General features: G+C 40.6%; 1 protein-coding gene across 1 annotated transcript; it reads right to left on the reverse strand.

Moving 5' to 3' along the window:
* Positions 1–2,210: 2,210 nt before the first annotated feature.
* Positions 2,211–4,344, reverse strand: LOC121979268 (GDSL esterase/lipase At5g03810-like). Its single transcript, XM_042531235.1, has 5 exons — positions 4,034–4,344; positions 3,781–3,911; positions 3,464–3,697; positions 2,862–3,117; positions 2,211–2,748 (listed from the first exon to the last, which is right to left on the reverse strand). Exons 1-5 carry the CDS (start codon positions 4,293–4,295, stop codon positions 2,555–2,557), a joined length of 1,077 nt encoding a protein of 358 aa, XP_042387169.1. The 5' UTR covers positions 4,296–4,344; the 3' UTR covers positions 2,211–2,554.
* Positions 4,345–17,098: the final 12,754 nt, after the last annotated feature.

The raw sequence follows: 17,098 nt of genomic DNA on the forward strand, positions 1-17,098 counted from the left end.
CCCAAGCGATGAGTCTAGGCCCGTCGTCGGGCTCGAGCAACGCTTCTGGCCCGTCTCCAAGCTTGGACGACGCATCCAACCTCGCGTGATGCGTTCGGATGCCTCACGGTGGCGAAACGGCGGTAGTAGCGGTGGTTCCAGGCGCGCAGTGACGGAAAGAGGTGAGTTACTATCTAAGGCACCACATCAATCTGAGGCGGATCAGTTGATGCCCCCTCTCACCTATGTAGTGCCTAGGCGGTCGTCTCAGCCATCATTTAGAACACTTCAATCAACTGATCAGGAATTCCCTACTCCATTAGGTTTCACTTCAAAGTTTCATTATTCTGATCAACCCTTTACAATTCTCAAAAACTCTAGCCGGTATAAACTACATCTACACTTGCAGGAGGTCTTTGCAGCTGTTCAAAACTCTTCCTTCATATTTCTATAGCTAATTTGTCGTGGTAATATGAATATCTGCCCCAATCATGGTTAATGGCTGTACTTGCTCTGTATTAACTGGCTCTAGTGGATGCATCAATTGTTTCTTGCTTTTATTTATAATACACGAAGAGATTTGAATTTCAACTACTTTCTGTGCTGCAGCTCATCAGGCACCACCTCCAGCTCCTGCACAAGCTGTGGCTCTGTCCTTGAAGGGATTTGGATCAGTATCGCTCAAGTTTGTCATCTCTTTGCTGCTCCCACCAGTCCACCTCAACATTTTATAAACACAAGTTTCTAGTTCCAATCGATGGACATAGCTAATTACCTTTGCGTATCCTTGTTTAGGTATAACATTCAGCACAGGCAATATTATTGCTCTCAGGCCAGTCAGAGGTTATTATGAGGCCTCACGCCTTCAAGCATGGGACTGGTATCTGAAGCCGCTGTTGGCCTGCTGCAAGAACTGCTGCCTCACTGGTAATGCCATTACTACTGTCTACTGATGCGTGCAGTATCACTGAAAAGTTTTCCAGGATATATGAATTTTCAATGTTGGAATTCATACATACTTGATACTTGACATTAAAGTTGTTTTCTTTTCAACACTTCTGGCAGTGCATTAATAATTAAGGTAGAAGTCAGCAAATGGCTGTTTCAATTTCGACATGCAGACTGAGAGCTGCTGGTGATTCACGGAAGGGCAGTCCTAAAGGGCTAGAATCGGGTAGTTAGAATGAACTTTTTCCTAATTTTTAGGGTCATTATGCAGAGTGTCTAAATAATATTATATTTTATGAGTCGATTATATCATTTTCCATCTATTTTCATATTATGTAGTTTTTAAAAATTATCTCTATATTATTAATTGTATTTCCAAGATGACTTGCATTTATTAAACCCTTTAAATTCATTTTCTAGCAGGTCAGATTTTAGCCATTTAGATTTATCATTCGCTCACTGAATGGCTGAATCTATCAAGAATTTGATCAATGATCACGCTGATGCGTGAATTTGACTATCAGCTGTTCATGATGGGTATTGTTTGGAAAACTGAATTTAATCTCTTGACACATCTTTTAATGAGTTTATATTCTCCTCCAGTTAGCCATGACTTCGTATGCCCTCTTGTTCATCCTATCTAATCACACTACAGCATGACAATAAAATCTTTTGCAAGCTCTCAAGTATCTTTTTAATTTTTGTAAGCACGTGAAATTTCACAATGCATTGGCAAAGAGCTCTTTAACAAATGGGAACCTATGATCGAGTTTTAAAACTAACATTAGTTATTTTTAGAAAATTAATTCACTTGTATCACAAGAGGACATAATCCTTAAAAATGTCTTGTGCTTGATTTTTACTACATTGTACTCTTCTCTGTTTAGAATGCAAATCTGTAAAAGAAAATTAGATAAACACAAATGCCATGAAGTTAGTCCATGTGCAAATGCATCTCAAAGTTTCTTTAAATGTTCCCTTGGTCTTTCATCTTTCACTCTGAGCTTAGAAATTGTTAACAAATAAGTAACTGGAATGATTGATCCTGTGTCATTTATGCATACTAAGCTTGGAGCTCTGGTGCAACACCAAAACAAAATAAGCTTCCCTCTGTTCGTTTTCCTGTCGCAATATTGTTGCTCTCTTGGTTATTCAAAGGGCATTATGGTTTTCTTCTGCTGGTAGGACTTTTTGCCTTTGTTCTAGCATAAGACTTCTCATTCTAATTTTGCTTTCAAGTAGATTAATAACGCAAGTTTAAGTTGTGGAATCTAGAGAGCCTGTGTGGAAACAGACAAGTTTTGATTATTTGGCTAGTACAAGAGCTTGTTCTTGCCTTGTGGGAATTAAACCCAAGTTGATTATGATGGTTGGCATATATTGACCAGCAAAATCATTAGACTAGCAAGCAATAGTAGCTCAAATCTAATAATAGCGGTCAAGCTAACCACCTTCTAAGACAAACACAACAAAGCTCTGATAAAGCTGAATATCTCTGAGAATAGTGGTTAAGACGACCACTTCAACAAACAATGCTACAAGAAAGCTAAATTGAGTAGTTCTGGATGAGCTTCACTAGAAACTAGAAGTAGATTCTTGATAGAAGCGAAAAGCTTGCATGCATTTCTTATGAGATGAGATCAATGCCTTGGAGCAGTAGAGCATCAGACAAGACCCTATTAGCAGCCTCTGAGGGATGGAAACTATCCCAAAACACATAGCCAGTGGCATTGCTGCATGTCCCTGGTGCTCTTGTATTGCAAAGAAGTGATGTCTCAATTGTCCCTGTGCCACAGCAAGCTCTCCTTGACTCAAAGAAACCTTGGGGCCAAATCAACATGATTGTTAGTAATTTGTCAATGAAACTTTTTGCATACTTTTTAGTGAATTAAATAATGGAAATGTGCTCCAAAACATTTTCAAGGTGCGCGTACCACTGTTCCCAGGATTGTTGATCAAGTCCAGGAGAGGCTTATAGATGTCAAAGATGACTAGCCTCAGATCACCATGACTTCTTTTCAGAGATTCAGCGGCCATGTTGATCTTCTTGTTGAAAGCAACTGCATCGTTATTGAGTCGTGTCACGCAGCCATTATTGCCACCACCAAACAAAGTAATTGCTGCTGGAAGGCAACCCATTGGTGGTAGAGATGTCACACCGACCCTACGTGCTCCTAAATTGTACACACTCTGATTCACGCAATAGTTCATTATCAGTGTCATGAGTGATGAATGATTCATAAATGCCTGTAAGCTGAAAGAATCAGGGTTTTATATGGTAGCTATAATTGTATGCAAAGGTTGGTGACCATCTGAATTGTTCTTTCAAGAAAACAATAACTCTTAATCTCCTTGTTAAGTTGAACTGACAATTTATTTCAAGAAAACAATACCTCTCAATGCCTGTCTGTTAAGTAGATTATTTTTGACTTCTTTTTTTTATGCATGTTGATCCTTGAGGCAAATATGTCTATGTAAACGCTTCTTTGTTATGCGATCATACGAGTAACTTTGTGAAGTTTTGCAGAGACTGCACCTGAATGAAACTGGTAAAAGATTGCACCAGCAAGTCAGAGAACTGATCAGGGGTGTAGGTTCCACCGAGCAAAGGATTTATGTAGTAGTTCTGGATGTAATCACTATTTCCAGAGCTGAGAATGTAGATGGAACCGCTGAAGAGGGATCTTGCTCTTTCTCTCCCGGCAATTTTTTCCACCTTGGACTGGTATTCCTTGTAGTACTGCACCTGCTGGGTTAGAGGGATTGCTTGCTGCCAATGCAGAGCCATTTTCTCATGAGAACCATTAAACTAGCTATGGAAATCCACAAGAAAGGAAGTCTGAAAGCACTAACATAAAGGTTTGCAGTGCTGTTCAAGTATCCAGACGCAGCAGAGGCAAAGTTGGCACCATTCAAGATATTGTTTCCTGTAGCTTCATTGCTGAGGTAGGCTGGTGGATACGAAGTGAATCCGAGGTTCTCAACTGCATGGAAATAAAAGAAAGGTTAAAACTAGCAACTTCTTCTGTCCATAGAAGGATTGTTCGATTCATCGCGATCGCAAATAGAAAGTACATGTTCACAATAGTAAAGGGTGGTTCTGTACCGGTGAAGTCAGTTGCAAGCTTGCCATTGCAAAACCTTCCCGTTGGCGTGTGCTGGGTAAAATCTCTTCCATAAGGGGGGAAGTTGGCCCTGACAAGAGTGGCGAGGTTGTTGTTGTTACCAGCATCGACGACGGAGTCTCCAAAGATCATGACACCAGGGACCAGCCCTTGCCCTACAGAGGCTTTCACAATTGTAGCCAACACAGCAGCAACAAAAGCCAGATTCATGGCTGCACCAGCTTTGCCTCTCCAAACCTCCATTGGTGGATTCTCCGGTGGCTCGCCCAACTGTTGTTCAGTGAATAATGTTGCGGAGAAAGGGGTAGATGGGGGTGATTTAAGAAGGCGAGTGAAATTGAAGAATTAAATGCGGGCAGAGCTGCATCAAAAGGTGAGCAGTTAAAGTGCCATAACTGATGCGAGAGACTATGCATGGAAGCTTTCAGTACTTCTGTCACTGCCATTCAAACTGATGCCATGCTGCAGTTCCTCGTGATTTTGATGGAGGAAAAAATATTGGTAAATTTCTATAAGTTTAAACACTGAAAAGTTTTTATTTGTCACTGTAGCAGTTTTGATCCTGTAGTAATGTTTGGCCTAATGGTTTGAGAACGATGAATGAATTTATTCTTAAATTTTATATTTGGTTGACTAAAATTTTAAAATAAAATTTAAAAATTTAGATATTGGTGAAACCAATCTCTTCCTTTGAGTGTTGATAGAAATGAAAATGAGAATTAAATTTTGGATGAAAATATTTATAATATTTTTTTTATATCACTTGCTCTCTTTATTTTCTTTCATCATGTTTTCTTTCTCCTCATTCTATCATTATACTTTATTTCTTATCATACCTTCTCTCTCCTCAATATCTCTCATCATACACTCTCAGCAAAGTCGAGGTAAATACTTCTCTTATGTGCTAATCACTATTTCAAAGGCTAGTAGTCGTCCGTGATTTACCTCCTCCGTATTGGCCTTGGGACGGGTTGGCGAGGACGCTAGGGACGAGCATATTCACTTTTTACCACCATACATTCTCTCTTCTCATTTTCTCTCTTCTTATCCTCTCTCATCATGATTTCTCTTCCATTATACTCTCTTTCCTTATTTTATCTCATTACACTTTCTCTTTCATCATACTTTCTCTCTCTTCAATCTCTTCCATTATATTTTCTCTCTCATATTTTCTCTCTCCTCATCCTCTCTCATCATGCTCTCTCCCATCACGTCCCCTCGGATGGATCTAGTGGCTAGCGCATGAGGTGTTGCCATCATGAGGTTTGGGGTTCGAATCTCGGCAAAACCGAGGTAAATGTCTCCCTTATGTGCTAGTCACTATTCCAAAGACTAGTAGTCATCCGTGATTTACCTCCTCCGTGTTGTCCCTAGGACGGGTTGGCGAGGGCGCTGATGGCGAACGTATTCACCTTTTGCCATCATGCTCTCTCCCATTACACTCTCTTTCCTTATTTTCTCTCATCATACTTTCTCTCTCTTTATTATTTCTCATTATATTTTCTCCCTTATTACACTTTCTCTCTCATCATTCTCTCTCATCATATTTTTCTCTCATATTCAACTTTCTCTCATCTAATTTTTCTCTAAAACTCTAAGGGTAAAAATGAAAATTTTAATTTATTCCGATAGAAAATATACAACTAACAAATATTATTTTTAAGAGTGAAATCTATAATTTTCATTTCCATTTTGATTCTTAGAAAAGAACCAAACGTCACCTAAGATTTCCTTGCTTGAGATGTTAATTTAGTTAAACTTGGTGGACCATGGACTGGACGGTAAGCATTGAAGTATTGGTTAGCTTCTCTAGGCACTTCTGCAGAGTCTCTATTTTCCCATAATGATCACCATCTTCTTCTTACTATATGAATGATGACTCAAAACTAAAGGAGAGGAATTTATTAGATCATCTATATCAACTTTTTCTAAAAGCATAATTTATTTTAAATTTTAGCTTTTATGTAAAAAAAAAAATTTACATCAATCATTCTAATCATTTTCTAAATTTAATTTCATAGATAGTACTTTCTTAAATTTAAGAATTAAATGCATTCCTAAATATTAAAATATTATTTAGTTCAGAAAAGAGAAAAAATAAAAGGAATGATTTGAATAATGAAAAGTAGATATTACATAGAGAGAAAAAAAAAATAAAAAATAAAGATAGGATAAAAAAAAATGTGGAACCGTCACATCAGTGGCCCCCTTAGAGCCGGTCCCATGGATATGGAAGGAGGTAAAAAATAAAAAAATAAATAAATAAATAAAGATAGGGTAAGTGCTTAGTAGATGGGTTTAAGAGGCTGGAATGAGAATTAAATTTATTTCACTCTCATTTTTTGTGTTTGGTAGACGGGAGTCGGAATTAAAAATATGGGTTTGATACACTTGATTTCATAACACACCCCCTAGATTATTACTAAACTCATTTCTCCCCATTTCTTTTTTTTCGGACAAGCCCCACCACCTACCTTTTCTTATATGTCCCTCTTCTTCCCCATCCGCCCATGCCTCTTCCTCCCCCTTCTCCTTTTTCTTTTCTCCTCCCTTTTTTCTCTTCCTCTCTTCCTCTCGGTCGCCCCACCTTTCTTCTCCCCCCTTTTTCTCGACACCAATTTCTCCTCCTCCTTGCTTAGCCATCCGTGCTCCTCGACTCCCTTCTCCTTCTCTTCCTCCTCCTCTTTTTTTTTTTTTTGCATCCTTTCTCCTACTTTCTTCTCCTCTTTCCTTATCCTCCCTGTCCCATCCCATATTTGTCCGAATCGAAGCTGCCATCAAAAGGAGGGAACTTTTGATTTTAGGACAAACTAAGATTGTTGAAGAGGAGAGTTTAGGGTTTCGAGAAGCTATAATCTAAAAAATTTAAATAAGAATTTTAGTCGAAAATTTGGTAATGATAGTATTTGTGAAGAGGGGAATTTTTTACTAAAAATTCTTTCAGGTCGTGTATGGTGTTTATATTTTTTTTGGTGTTGAATAATGTTTATCTATTTATTATTTTGGCATGGTTGTGAGTTGATCTAATTATTTTTCTTCAATGTTTATTTGATATTCGATGCTATGAATGGTTTTTTTTGGAATTATGATTTTTCCTAAATGAATGACCTCTCTCTCTCTCTCTCTCTCTCTCTCTCTCTCTCTCTACATGTGTTGGGTTTAATTTTGGATAATGATAAGATGAATATGTTTGATACGACGGCAATGGTTATAGAGAATGATTGTTTTGTATGGTTTTGGTTCTAATTTATTATTGGTGACATCAGTTATTATATGATGTAGATAAACATGACACGACCACCGTTTAACTATAGAAGACATAGATTAATTAATATGCACTTTATGGAATTTGTATGAAATGCTCATGATTTGTTTGGTTGTTGTATTTTATCAAATTGCAATATTTGCATATCGTCGAAGTAGGATTCGTTAAATAAAAAGTAGGGAAGATAAACAGATTGCGTGTGTGAAATGGATGTTTAGCCTTACAAAAGAGAGTGATGAAATAAGTAGTAGTAAACTTCAAATGGATAGGAGAACATTCAGGATATTATGTGATATGGTACAAGATGTTGGGGGTTTAAAACTCATACAAAATGTCACCATTGATGAAATTATGACCTTATTTGTCTATGTGTTGGCACATCATAAAAAAAATCAAATGATTAGTCTCTTTTTTAAATGAAGTCAGGAGACAATGAGTCATCATTCAATCTATGTCTTCAAGCAATTTTACAACTATACAATATATTGCTTAAGAAACCTGAACCAGTACGTGATGACTGCAAAGAAGATAGATAGTAACCACTTAAGGTATGAATTTTTTAATCACCTATAATTCTTTAGTTTAATTATATTTTTTATTTCAATCTATAATTCTAATAATTATCTCTAATTATTATAATTTTAAAATATTATAGGGTTATTTAGATGCTTTAGGCGATACTTTTATCCAAGTGACACCCCTAGAGAAAAAAAACAACTTTATCGCACAAAAAAGGGGGATTGCAACAAATGTGTTAAGAGTGTGTTCCCCATAAAATTCATATATATGTTACCTAGGTGGGAAGGTTCTGTTGGTGCAACCTTAGGTCAAGGTTGACCTGGTTGACCCGACTCGAGGTGACTTGACTCGAGTTGTATTTTGATGTTTGACTTGGGAAGATTGTCGGTGCAACCTTAGGTCAAGGTTGACCTAGTTGAGTTGCATGTTGATGTTTGACACTCGTGAGAGAGTTCTATTCTTGATGTTTGACAAGAATAGGTGTTTGGGAGATTATTGGTGCAACCCTAGGTCAAGGTTGACCTGGTTGACCTGAAAAGTCCAAGTATGGAGACTTGGCACTGGAGAAGTCCAAGCAGGGAGCTTGGCACGGGAAAAGTCCAAGCAGGGAGCTTGGCACGAGGGAAAGTCCTAACTGGGATGCTAGGCAGTTGGAAAGTCCTGGTGAGTGAAGCCAGGCAGTGGAAAATCCTAACTGGGATGCTAGGCAGTTGGAAAGTCCTGGTGAGTGAAGCCAGGCAGTGGAAAGTCCTAACTGGGATGTTAGGCAGTTGGAAAGTCCTGGTGAGTGAAGCCAGGCAGTGAGAAAGTCCTAACTGGGATGTTAGGCAGTGTGGAAATCCTGGTGAGTGAAGCCAGGTGAAAGTCCTGGTGAGTGAAGCCGGGCAAGGGAAAATCCAGATGGATCAAGGGTGATCGGACATCTGGCGTTGAGAAGGTCAAGTAGGTCAAGGGAGTGACCGGATACTTGACACGAAGAGAAAAGTCCAAGTGGGTCAAAGGGATTGACCGGACACTTGGTGGAGAGTCTTAGCAGGTCAAGGGAGTGACCGGATGCTAAGCATGATGTACCAACAGGTCAAGGTTGACCGGATGTTGGTTTGGGAGACTTGGGTCTTGGTGTGGGCTTACTGATCGGTCTGGGGACCGATCAGCATGGAGCCTGATCGGTCCCCGGGACCGATCAGATTCCACACAGAGAGTTAGGCAACTCTCTGTGAAGCCGTCTGATCGGTCTGGGGATCGATCAGCACAGGGCCTGATCGATCCCCACGACCGATCAGGCGACATCCTGATCGGTCTCCCGACCGATCAGGTGACCATCCTGAGGAGTGCGAGGAACCGCACTCAATAAGCCCTGATCGGTCAGCAGACCGATCAGGCCATACCCTGATCGGTCCACACTAGGGCTGCAAACGAATCGAGCCGGCTCGCGAGCTTTTCGAGCCGGCTCGAAAAATATTCGATTCGTATTCGAATTTATCGAATTCGAGCCGAACTCGAACATGTTCGAACTTTTTTTCGAGCCGAACTCGAACCCAAATTATATTGTTCGAGCTGCTCGCGAGCTGCTCACGAGCCTTAATATTTATTAATATAAGTTAAATATATATTAAATAAATAAATTTCGAGCCTTTCGAACTTATTTTCGAGTAATAATTCGAATAGTTCGCGAACATGTTCGAATATTTCGAGCCGAATTCGAACCCGAACCCTAATTCGAACCGAACTCGAACCAAACATTTTAAAATTTTCGAGCTTCGAATCGAGCTCGAACTCGAATATACCTATTTCTAGCCGAATTCGAGCCTTAAATTTTTCAGTATATTCGGCTCGATTCGATTCGTTTACACCCCTAGTCCACACGACCGATCAGAGCACGATCAGTAGCTAGCGGAGTTCGGGAGAAAGCGCTGATCGGTCTGTGGACCGATCAGGCACACTCCTGATCGGTCTGTGGACCGATCAGGGCACTAGCCGTTGCGACGCAACGGCTAGTTTCTTCGTTGTTTCTTCTTCGCATGTATAAAGGATCGAGGGCATCTTCTTCTGTTTCTTCTTCTTGCTTCTGGAAGTTCTCTCTTGCCTGAAGCTTCTGCTTCTTCTGGTGCTCCGAGCTTTGCTGAGCTCAACCGCTGCTGAAGCTTCGCGTGAGCTTCCCCGACAGTTTTCTCGACTGGCTTGCTGTTGCATCTGTCCGTGGAGTTGCTACTTCATCCGGGACCCCAGTCGACGAGAAGGCAAGCTTGTTTGTTTTACATTCATTTTGTTCTTGCTATTCTCTTGTACTCTTAGCTTGCTGTTGCAAGTGATTGTGGCGAGGTTTCTCCACCCACAAGGAGTTGATATTAGCCGGTTCTCCGGGGACTCATCCACCGACGGATTGATAGGGCTCGTCCACCTTACGGACACGCCGAGGAGTAGGAGTATCATCTCCGAACCTTGTACATCGCTGTGTTAAGGTTTGATATTCTTCCTTTCGTTTCTAGTTTATTTTTCCGCTGCGCTAACCCTAGTTTGTAGAAAGAAACGCGAAAGATTGGGGTCGGCTATTCACACCCCCCCTCTCTAGCCGTACGAAGGATCCTAACAAGTGGTATCAGAGCGAGGTCGCTCTTCATCGGATCAACACCCGTGGGAGCAAAGCTAGAGATGGATCAACTCGGAGAAGACATCACCATTCCACCCTTCTACGATCGCGACGACTTCGCGTATTGGAAGGTAAGGATGAAGTATTTCCTTATGACTAACATTGAAAATTGGACTTGTGTACAATTAGGTTTCACTCTTCCGATGGATAAAGAAGGAAAACCTTTTGAGAAGAAGAAGTGGACGAAGGAGCAAATCCACCAATCCACAATCAACGACGAGGTAATGAAAATATTTGAATTCTCATTACCTAACGATATATTGTGTAGGATAGATGGATACAACAATGCCAAGGAGTTGTGGAACAACTTGGCTAAGTTCCATGAGGGGAACTCCACTTCAAGCCATGAAGAGGAGTCAAGTGAGCCAAGTAGCTCACATCATGGAGGAGAAGAATTAGAAGTTGAGGGCTACTCAACATATAAGGAAGAAGAGGAGGAGAGTTCTTCTTCAAGAATGGAGCAAGAGGAAGAAGCTTCTATCTCCGGAAGGGATGAAGAAGAAAGCATACATCCCACCTCAACCCTAGGTAACTCAAGCATTTCAAGTTCAATTAAATTACACATTATGTGCTTTGAGTGTAGGGAACATGGACATTACAAGAGTAAGTGTCCGAAGAGGGTAAGAAAGACTCCATCGGCACCAAAGGTCAAGGAAGCCGGAGTCCCAACACGCAAGGGCAAGGAGCACATGGTGTGCTTCCAATGCAAGCGAAGGGGACATTATCGGAGCCAATGTCCGATAGGGAGGCAATCTCACAAGGACAAGAGATCGAGCACATGTATAGGGGGAGCTAGGGCAAACCCTAAGGTAATCTCTAAGGCACATTCTTGCAATTCTAGTAGGATGCATGCTAGTAGCCTTATTGCTATTGTCAAGAATGATAAGCATGTTAATTATAGAAATCGATACACATGCTTAGGTGCCAAACATGTGAGCCTAGATAAGGATAACACTAGGAAAGCCAACCCTAGAATTAACTCATCTAAGGCTAAGGAAAACCTAGGTAGAAATCCCAAGAAGACTAGACACATGCCTAGGAATATCTCAAGAGAAAATGACAAATTAAAACTTGAGGTATTAGAGAGAGAAAATCAAGTCTTGAGGTCAAGACTTGATAATTTAGAAAAGGCTCTTAAAAACATGGAGAAGTCATCTCTAGGGTTTAAGAGTCAAAAACTCAAGTCCAAGGACAAGAAAGGTTTGGGTCACAAACCTAAGTCCCAAATGGTCAAGCCCACTTACCACAATGTTCCATTCGATTATGGAACAAAACCTAGGGCTAGGAAGACCATTACCAAGGTTACAAGGGGAGTCACCCCTATAGTTGACCTTGACGAGACCCAAATGACCAAGGCTTCAAAGCCTAAGAGGGTCATTAGGAGGGTTGCTAGGGAAGTCATCCCTAGTGAATATTTAGTGAACCCAATGAGCTCAAATAGGTATTGGGTTCCTAGGAGCATCTTCTCTACCCCATAAATGGGTTAGAGAGTGTCAACTCCGATTAGAAGGGTAGTTAACCCAACTTTGAGGAAATTGACACTCAAGGAGCATTTTCAAGGTTTTGAGAACTTTTGAAAATGAAATGGAATTATCATTTACTCCTTTGAAGAATTAAATGTGCCTAAAGATTGGAAATTTTATTTTTAATCTCAATTGGCACAATTTGGGAAAATCTAGAGAACTCTCGAGGAAAAATGAAACATGCCAAGTTTTGAGGATAAATTTGATCTTTAAGTGGCATGAATTAATCGAGAGTTCAAGAAGTGTCAAAATTAGCATTTTGGCATTTTGGGGCAATCTAGGATTAAGTTTGAAGTTAGCCAAGTGGTTAAGGATACTTAGATAGGTAATCTAGGTATATTTATGTATGCTAAATCTTGTCATAATTGTTTGCCCTCACATGTCATGACATCATGTTTAGTTTTATTATCATTTGAAATGTTATGATAATGCTTAGGCTAGTTTATATGTCATGTTTATTTAAGTTTCAAACTTTATGCCATGACATCATGACATTGGCACATATTTTCATTTATGATACCATTTTATGCCATGTCATCATCTCTTGCATTAATGATCAATGAAATTGATTTAAGGATGAAAAACACATTTTGATATTGAGATCAAATTTGTGTTTAGAAAATGCATGAGAACTTAGCCTAAGTTGACCTTAATCCATATCTCACATCAAATTGACTTGAATGTGGTTTGATACACCTTAGATGTGTGTGAGATATTAGGATCATGAGTTAGGATCAAGGTGCATAGTCCTTGTACCTAGATGACCCTAATTCAAGAAATTGAGGATCATAGGGAAAGCTTGTGTACAAGTCATGTACATCTAGCCCTAAGATTATGATCCCAAATTCAAATGGTTTTAAAAGCGTTTTAAAATTGATTTGAAAAACCTTGATGAAGTTTTCCTAGTGATAGCATTCATCATTGAACATTGTGATACAAAGTTGAGTTAAACTTGAACTATTTCAAAGTTTTTAAACTTTGTATCAAGATTGAAAAATGGAAGTTATTTTCATAGAAAACTATTTTTCCATGATAGTATATGTTATGAGGAATGTATCCTCAAAATTTCACAATTTTTCGAATTTTCTGGAATTTTCTAGGAGTTTCTGAATTTTGGGAAGGAAATTTCAGAAATCTGCCTATCAGAGTCTGGATCGGTCTGGGGACCGATCCAGGTAAGTCCTGATCGGTCTGTGGACCGATCCAGTGAAGCATGGATCGGTCTGTGGACCGATCCAGTGAAGCATGGATCGGTCTGTAGACCGATCATCGGTCTGGGGACCGATCAGTGCGTGCCAGTTTCTGATTTTCAGCTGTTGGTCTGAAATTTCAGCTGGAAGTTGGGTTTTGTGGATTTCTAAAGGTTTGGAACTCACAAAGACATTGTTGGTGCAATCGTCAAGGGGGAGTTGACCTTTAGGGAGAGTTTTACCTATTAGTCAAGGGGGAGTTGACTTTTAGGGGGAGTTTTTTACTCCTTAAGACTTTTAAGGATTAGTGATATGGGATTATCACTAAGTTGATTGTTGAGTTTAGTATCAAGGGGAAAATTAAGAGTTTCAATGAAAGGTATGAGACTTTCATTAGGAAGAAACTCTTGACCTTGATACCCTCCTTTTCCTTTTTGATGTGTGTCAAAAAGGGGGAGAATTATTGGAGAACCCAAGTTAGGTTATCGGGTTAACCTAAGGGGAGGATGAGTTAAGTTATCGGGTTAACCTAAGGGGAGAATGTCCAGAGAATGTTCAAGGAAAGAACATTGGACATTGGAAGATGGCACTGGAAAACCTAAGTTAGGTTATCGGGTTAACCTAACTTGATTATGGGTTTTGTCAAACATCAAAAAGGGGGAGATTGTTGGTGCAACCTTAGGTCAAGGTTGACCTGGTTGACCCGACTCGAGGTGACTTGACTCGAGTTGTATTTTGATGTTTGACTTGGGAAGATTGTCGGTGCAACCTTAGGTCAAGGTTGACCTAGTTGAGTTGCATGTTGATGTTTGACACTCGTGAGAGAGTTCTATTCTTGATGTTTGACAAGAATAGGTGTTTGGGAGATTATTGGTGCAACCCTAGGTCAAGGTTGACCTGGTTGACCTGAAAAGTCCAAGTATGGAGACTTGGCACTGGAGAAGTCCAAGCAGGGAGCTTGGCACGGGAAAAGTCCAAGCAGGGAGCTTGGCACGAGGGAAAGTCCTAACTGGGATGTTAGGCAGTTGGAAAGTCCTGGTGAGTGAAGCCAGGCAGTGGAAAGTCCTAACTGGGATGTTAGGCAGTTGGAAAGTCCTGGTGAGTGAAGCCAGGCAGTGAGAAAGTCCTAACTGGGATGTTAGGCAGTGTGGAAATCCTGGTGAGTGAAGCCAGGTGAAAGTCCTGGTGAGTGAAGCCGGGCAAGGGAAAATCCAGATGGATCAAGGGTGATCGGACATCTGGTGTTGAGGAGGTCAAGTAGGTCAAGGGAGTGACCGGATACTTGACACGAAGAGAAAAGTCCAAGTGGGTCAAAGGGATTGACCGGACACTTGGTGGAGAGTCTTAGCAGGTCAAGGGAGTGACCGGATGCTAAGCATGTGTACCAACAGGTCAAGGTTGACCGGATGTTGGTTTGGGAGACTTGGGTCTTGGTGTGGGCTTACTGATCGGTCTGGGGACCGATCAGCATGGAGCCTGATCGGTCCCCGGGACCGATCAGATTCCACACAGAGAGTTGGGCAACTCTCTGTGAAGCCGTCTGATCGGTCTGGGGACCGATCAGCACAGGGCCTGATCGATCCCCACGACCGATCAGGCGACATCCTGATCGGTCTCCCGACCGATCAGGTGACCATCCTGAGGAGTGCGAGGAACCGCACTCAATAAGCCCTGATCGGTCAGCAGACCGATTAGGCCATACCCTGATCGGTCCACACGACCGATCAGAGCACGATCAGTAGCTAGCGGAGTTCGGGAGAAAGCGCTGATCGGTCTGTGGACCGATCAGGCACACTCCTGATCGGTCTGTGGACCGATCAGGGCACTAGCCGTTGCGACGCAACGGCTAGTTTCTTCGTTGTTTCTTCTTCGCAGGTATAAAGGATCGAGGGCATCTTCTTCTGTTTCTTCTTCTTGCTTCTGGAAGTTCTCTCCTGCCTGAAGCTTCTGCTTCTTCTGGTGCTCCGAGCTTTGCTGAGCTCAACCGCTGCTGAAGCTTCGTGTGAGCTTCCCCGACAGTTTTCTCGACTGGCTTGCTGTTGCATCTGTCCGTGGAGTTGCTACTTCATCCGGGACCCCAGTCGACGAGAAGGCAAGCTTGTTTGTTTTACATTCATTTTGTTCTTGCTATTCTCTTGTACTCTTAGCTTGCTGTTGCAAGTGATTGTGGCGAGGTTTCTCCACCCACAAGGAGTTGATATTAGCCGGTTCTCCGGGGACTCATCCACCGACGGATTGATAGAGCTCGTCCACCTTACGGACACGCCGAGGAGTAGGAGTATCATCTCCGAACCTCGTACATCGCTGTGTTAAGGTTTGATATTCTTCCTTTCGTTTCTAGTTTATTTTTCCGCTGCGCTAACCCTAGTTTGTAGAAAGAAACGCGAAAGATTGGGGTCGGCTATTCACACCCCCCCTCTCTAGCCGTACGAAGGATCCTAACAGGTTATGCCTATGAAGATTGGGTACTTCGTGATGTCATCAGTAGACCATTTGATCTTAAAGTCACCCAAGGTAAATAATAAATACTTTTTACTTTAAAGTTGGAATCATGATAGAGTTTTAAATTTTTGGAATACTTGCATTTATTAATTTAACTAGTGTCCTTGGTTTAGATATTTGGTTGATGTTGGATATTACAACTCAGATAGATTTTGGGCACCTTATCATGGATATAGGTATCACCTCAATGAATGGGAAGATTGTCGTCCTGAGACAACCGAAGAATATTTTAACATGAAGCACTCTAGAGCTAAGAATGTTATTGAGAGGTGTTTTGGATTGTTGAAGGATAGTTGGAAATCTTAGCTTCCCCTTCATTTTTTCCAATGCAAACCCAAGTTCGTATTATCATTGCTTATTGTTTGCTTCATAACTTGGTTTATAAATTCATGAGCCATTATCCTCAGGAGTGTATCTCTGATGAAGATGAATAGAATGAAGTGATGACAATGATCGCCAGACTAAAACAGAGTACCTACAGACAATTGCCTCAATTGATCAATGGACTGTGGGATATCGCTCATTTAAAAATTGTTTCCTTTTCTCAAACACAGATCAAAGTAAAGCAACAAAAAATAAGAAAATGCACAGTTGATTACTTGGTTCGGAGCCTATGTCGACTCCTACTTCAAAATCCGTGATTCTTGATGACACCATTAGGTAATCCACTAAGATTCCTGTTTCTAAAACCTTTAAAAAGGAGGTAATTCGTACAATGAGGAAGAAGCATAGTAATACACTACTATCTTCTTTCAATAACAATGATGTAAGCTAAAATATAAATATACTGACAAGAGAATAGAAGATATAGATCATTGGAGACTTTTTGGTGTTGTAGCTCGCACACAAACTTGAATCGACATTGAGTCGCAATAGCACAAATGATGAGCAAAGAATAGATAGGTAAAAGTTGTGTTGGCTCGGACCTTGAGCTATTCTTGCGTTCGGTTGATCGAAAAACTATTCGGTTAACTAATCCATTCGGTAGATCGATCTTTCTATCGATCGACTAAATACGAGTTCTTCCTTCTTTACTGAGATCCGATCTTCGCATAATTAAAAACATTACTTGATCAATCGATTAATCATCTTGATCGGTCGACCGATCCCTAAACTTCCTTCTTCACTGCGATTTGAATCTGTCATTGTGTATATCAAAATTGGTTCAGTTGACCGATCCACCTGAATTCTATCTTTACTCTGTGCAATCTGACTTTGCCACATAAGCTAGCTTCGCCCGACTGAACCACATGTTCTATTGATCGATCCACTTGGTTTCTATAAAACAGAGTTAATTTACACAGTATATAAAATATCCCTACAACATAAAGTTAATATAGTAATATAATACTGCATGAATAAGAAAAGACAGTAAGATCTATCTTAATCTCAACTTA

This window comes from Zingiber officinale, chromosome 1B (assembly GCF_018446385.1).
Source record: "Zingiber officinale cultivar Zhangliang chromosome 1B, Zo_v1.1, whole genome shotgun sequence".
In the NCBI taxonomy this organism is placed as follows: Eukaryota; Viridiplantae; Streptophyta; class Magnoliopsida; order Zingiberales; family Zingiberaceae; genus Zingiber; species Zingiber officinale.

Coding starts and splice junctions, on each gene's coding strand:
- LOC121979268 (XM_042531235.1), bottom strand. CDS start 4,295: ATGGAGGTTTGGAGAGGCAAAGCTGGTGCAGCCATGAATCTGGCTTTT. Junction 3,912..4,033: donor GCTTGCAACTGACTTCACCG/GTACAGAACCAC, acceptor ATTTCCATGCAG/TTGAGAACCTCGGATTCACT. Junction 3,698..3,780: donor ACAGCACTGCAAACCTTTAT/GTTAGTGCTTTC, acceptor CTGCATTGGCAG/CAAGCAATCCCTCTAACCCA.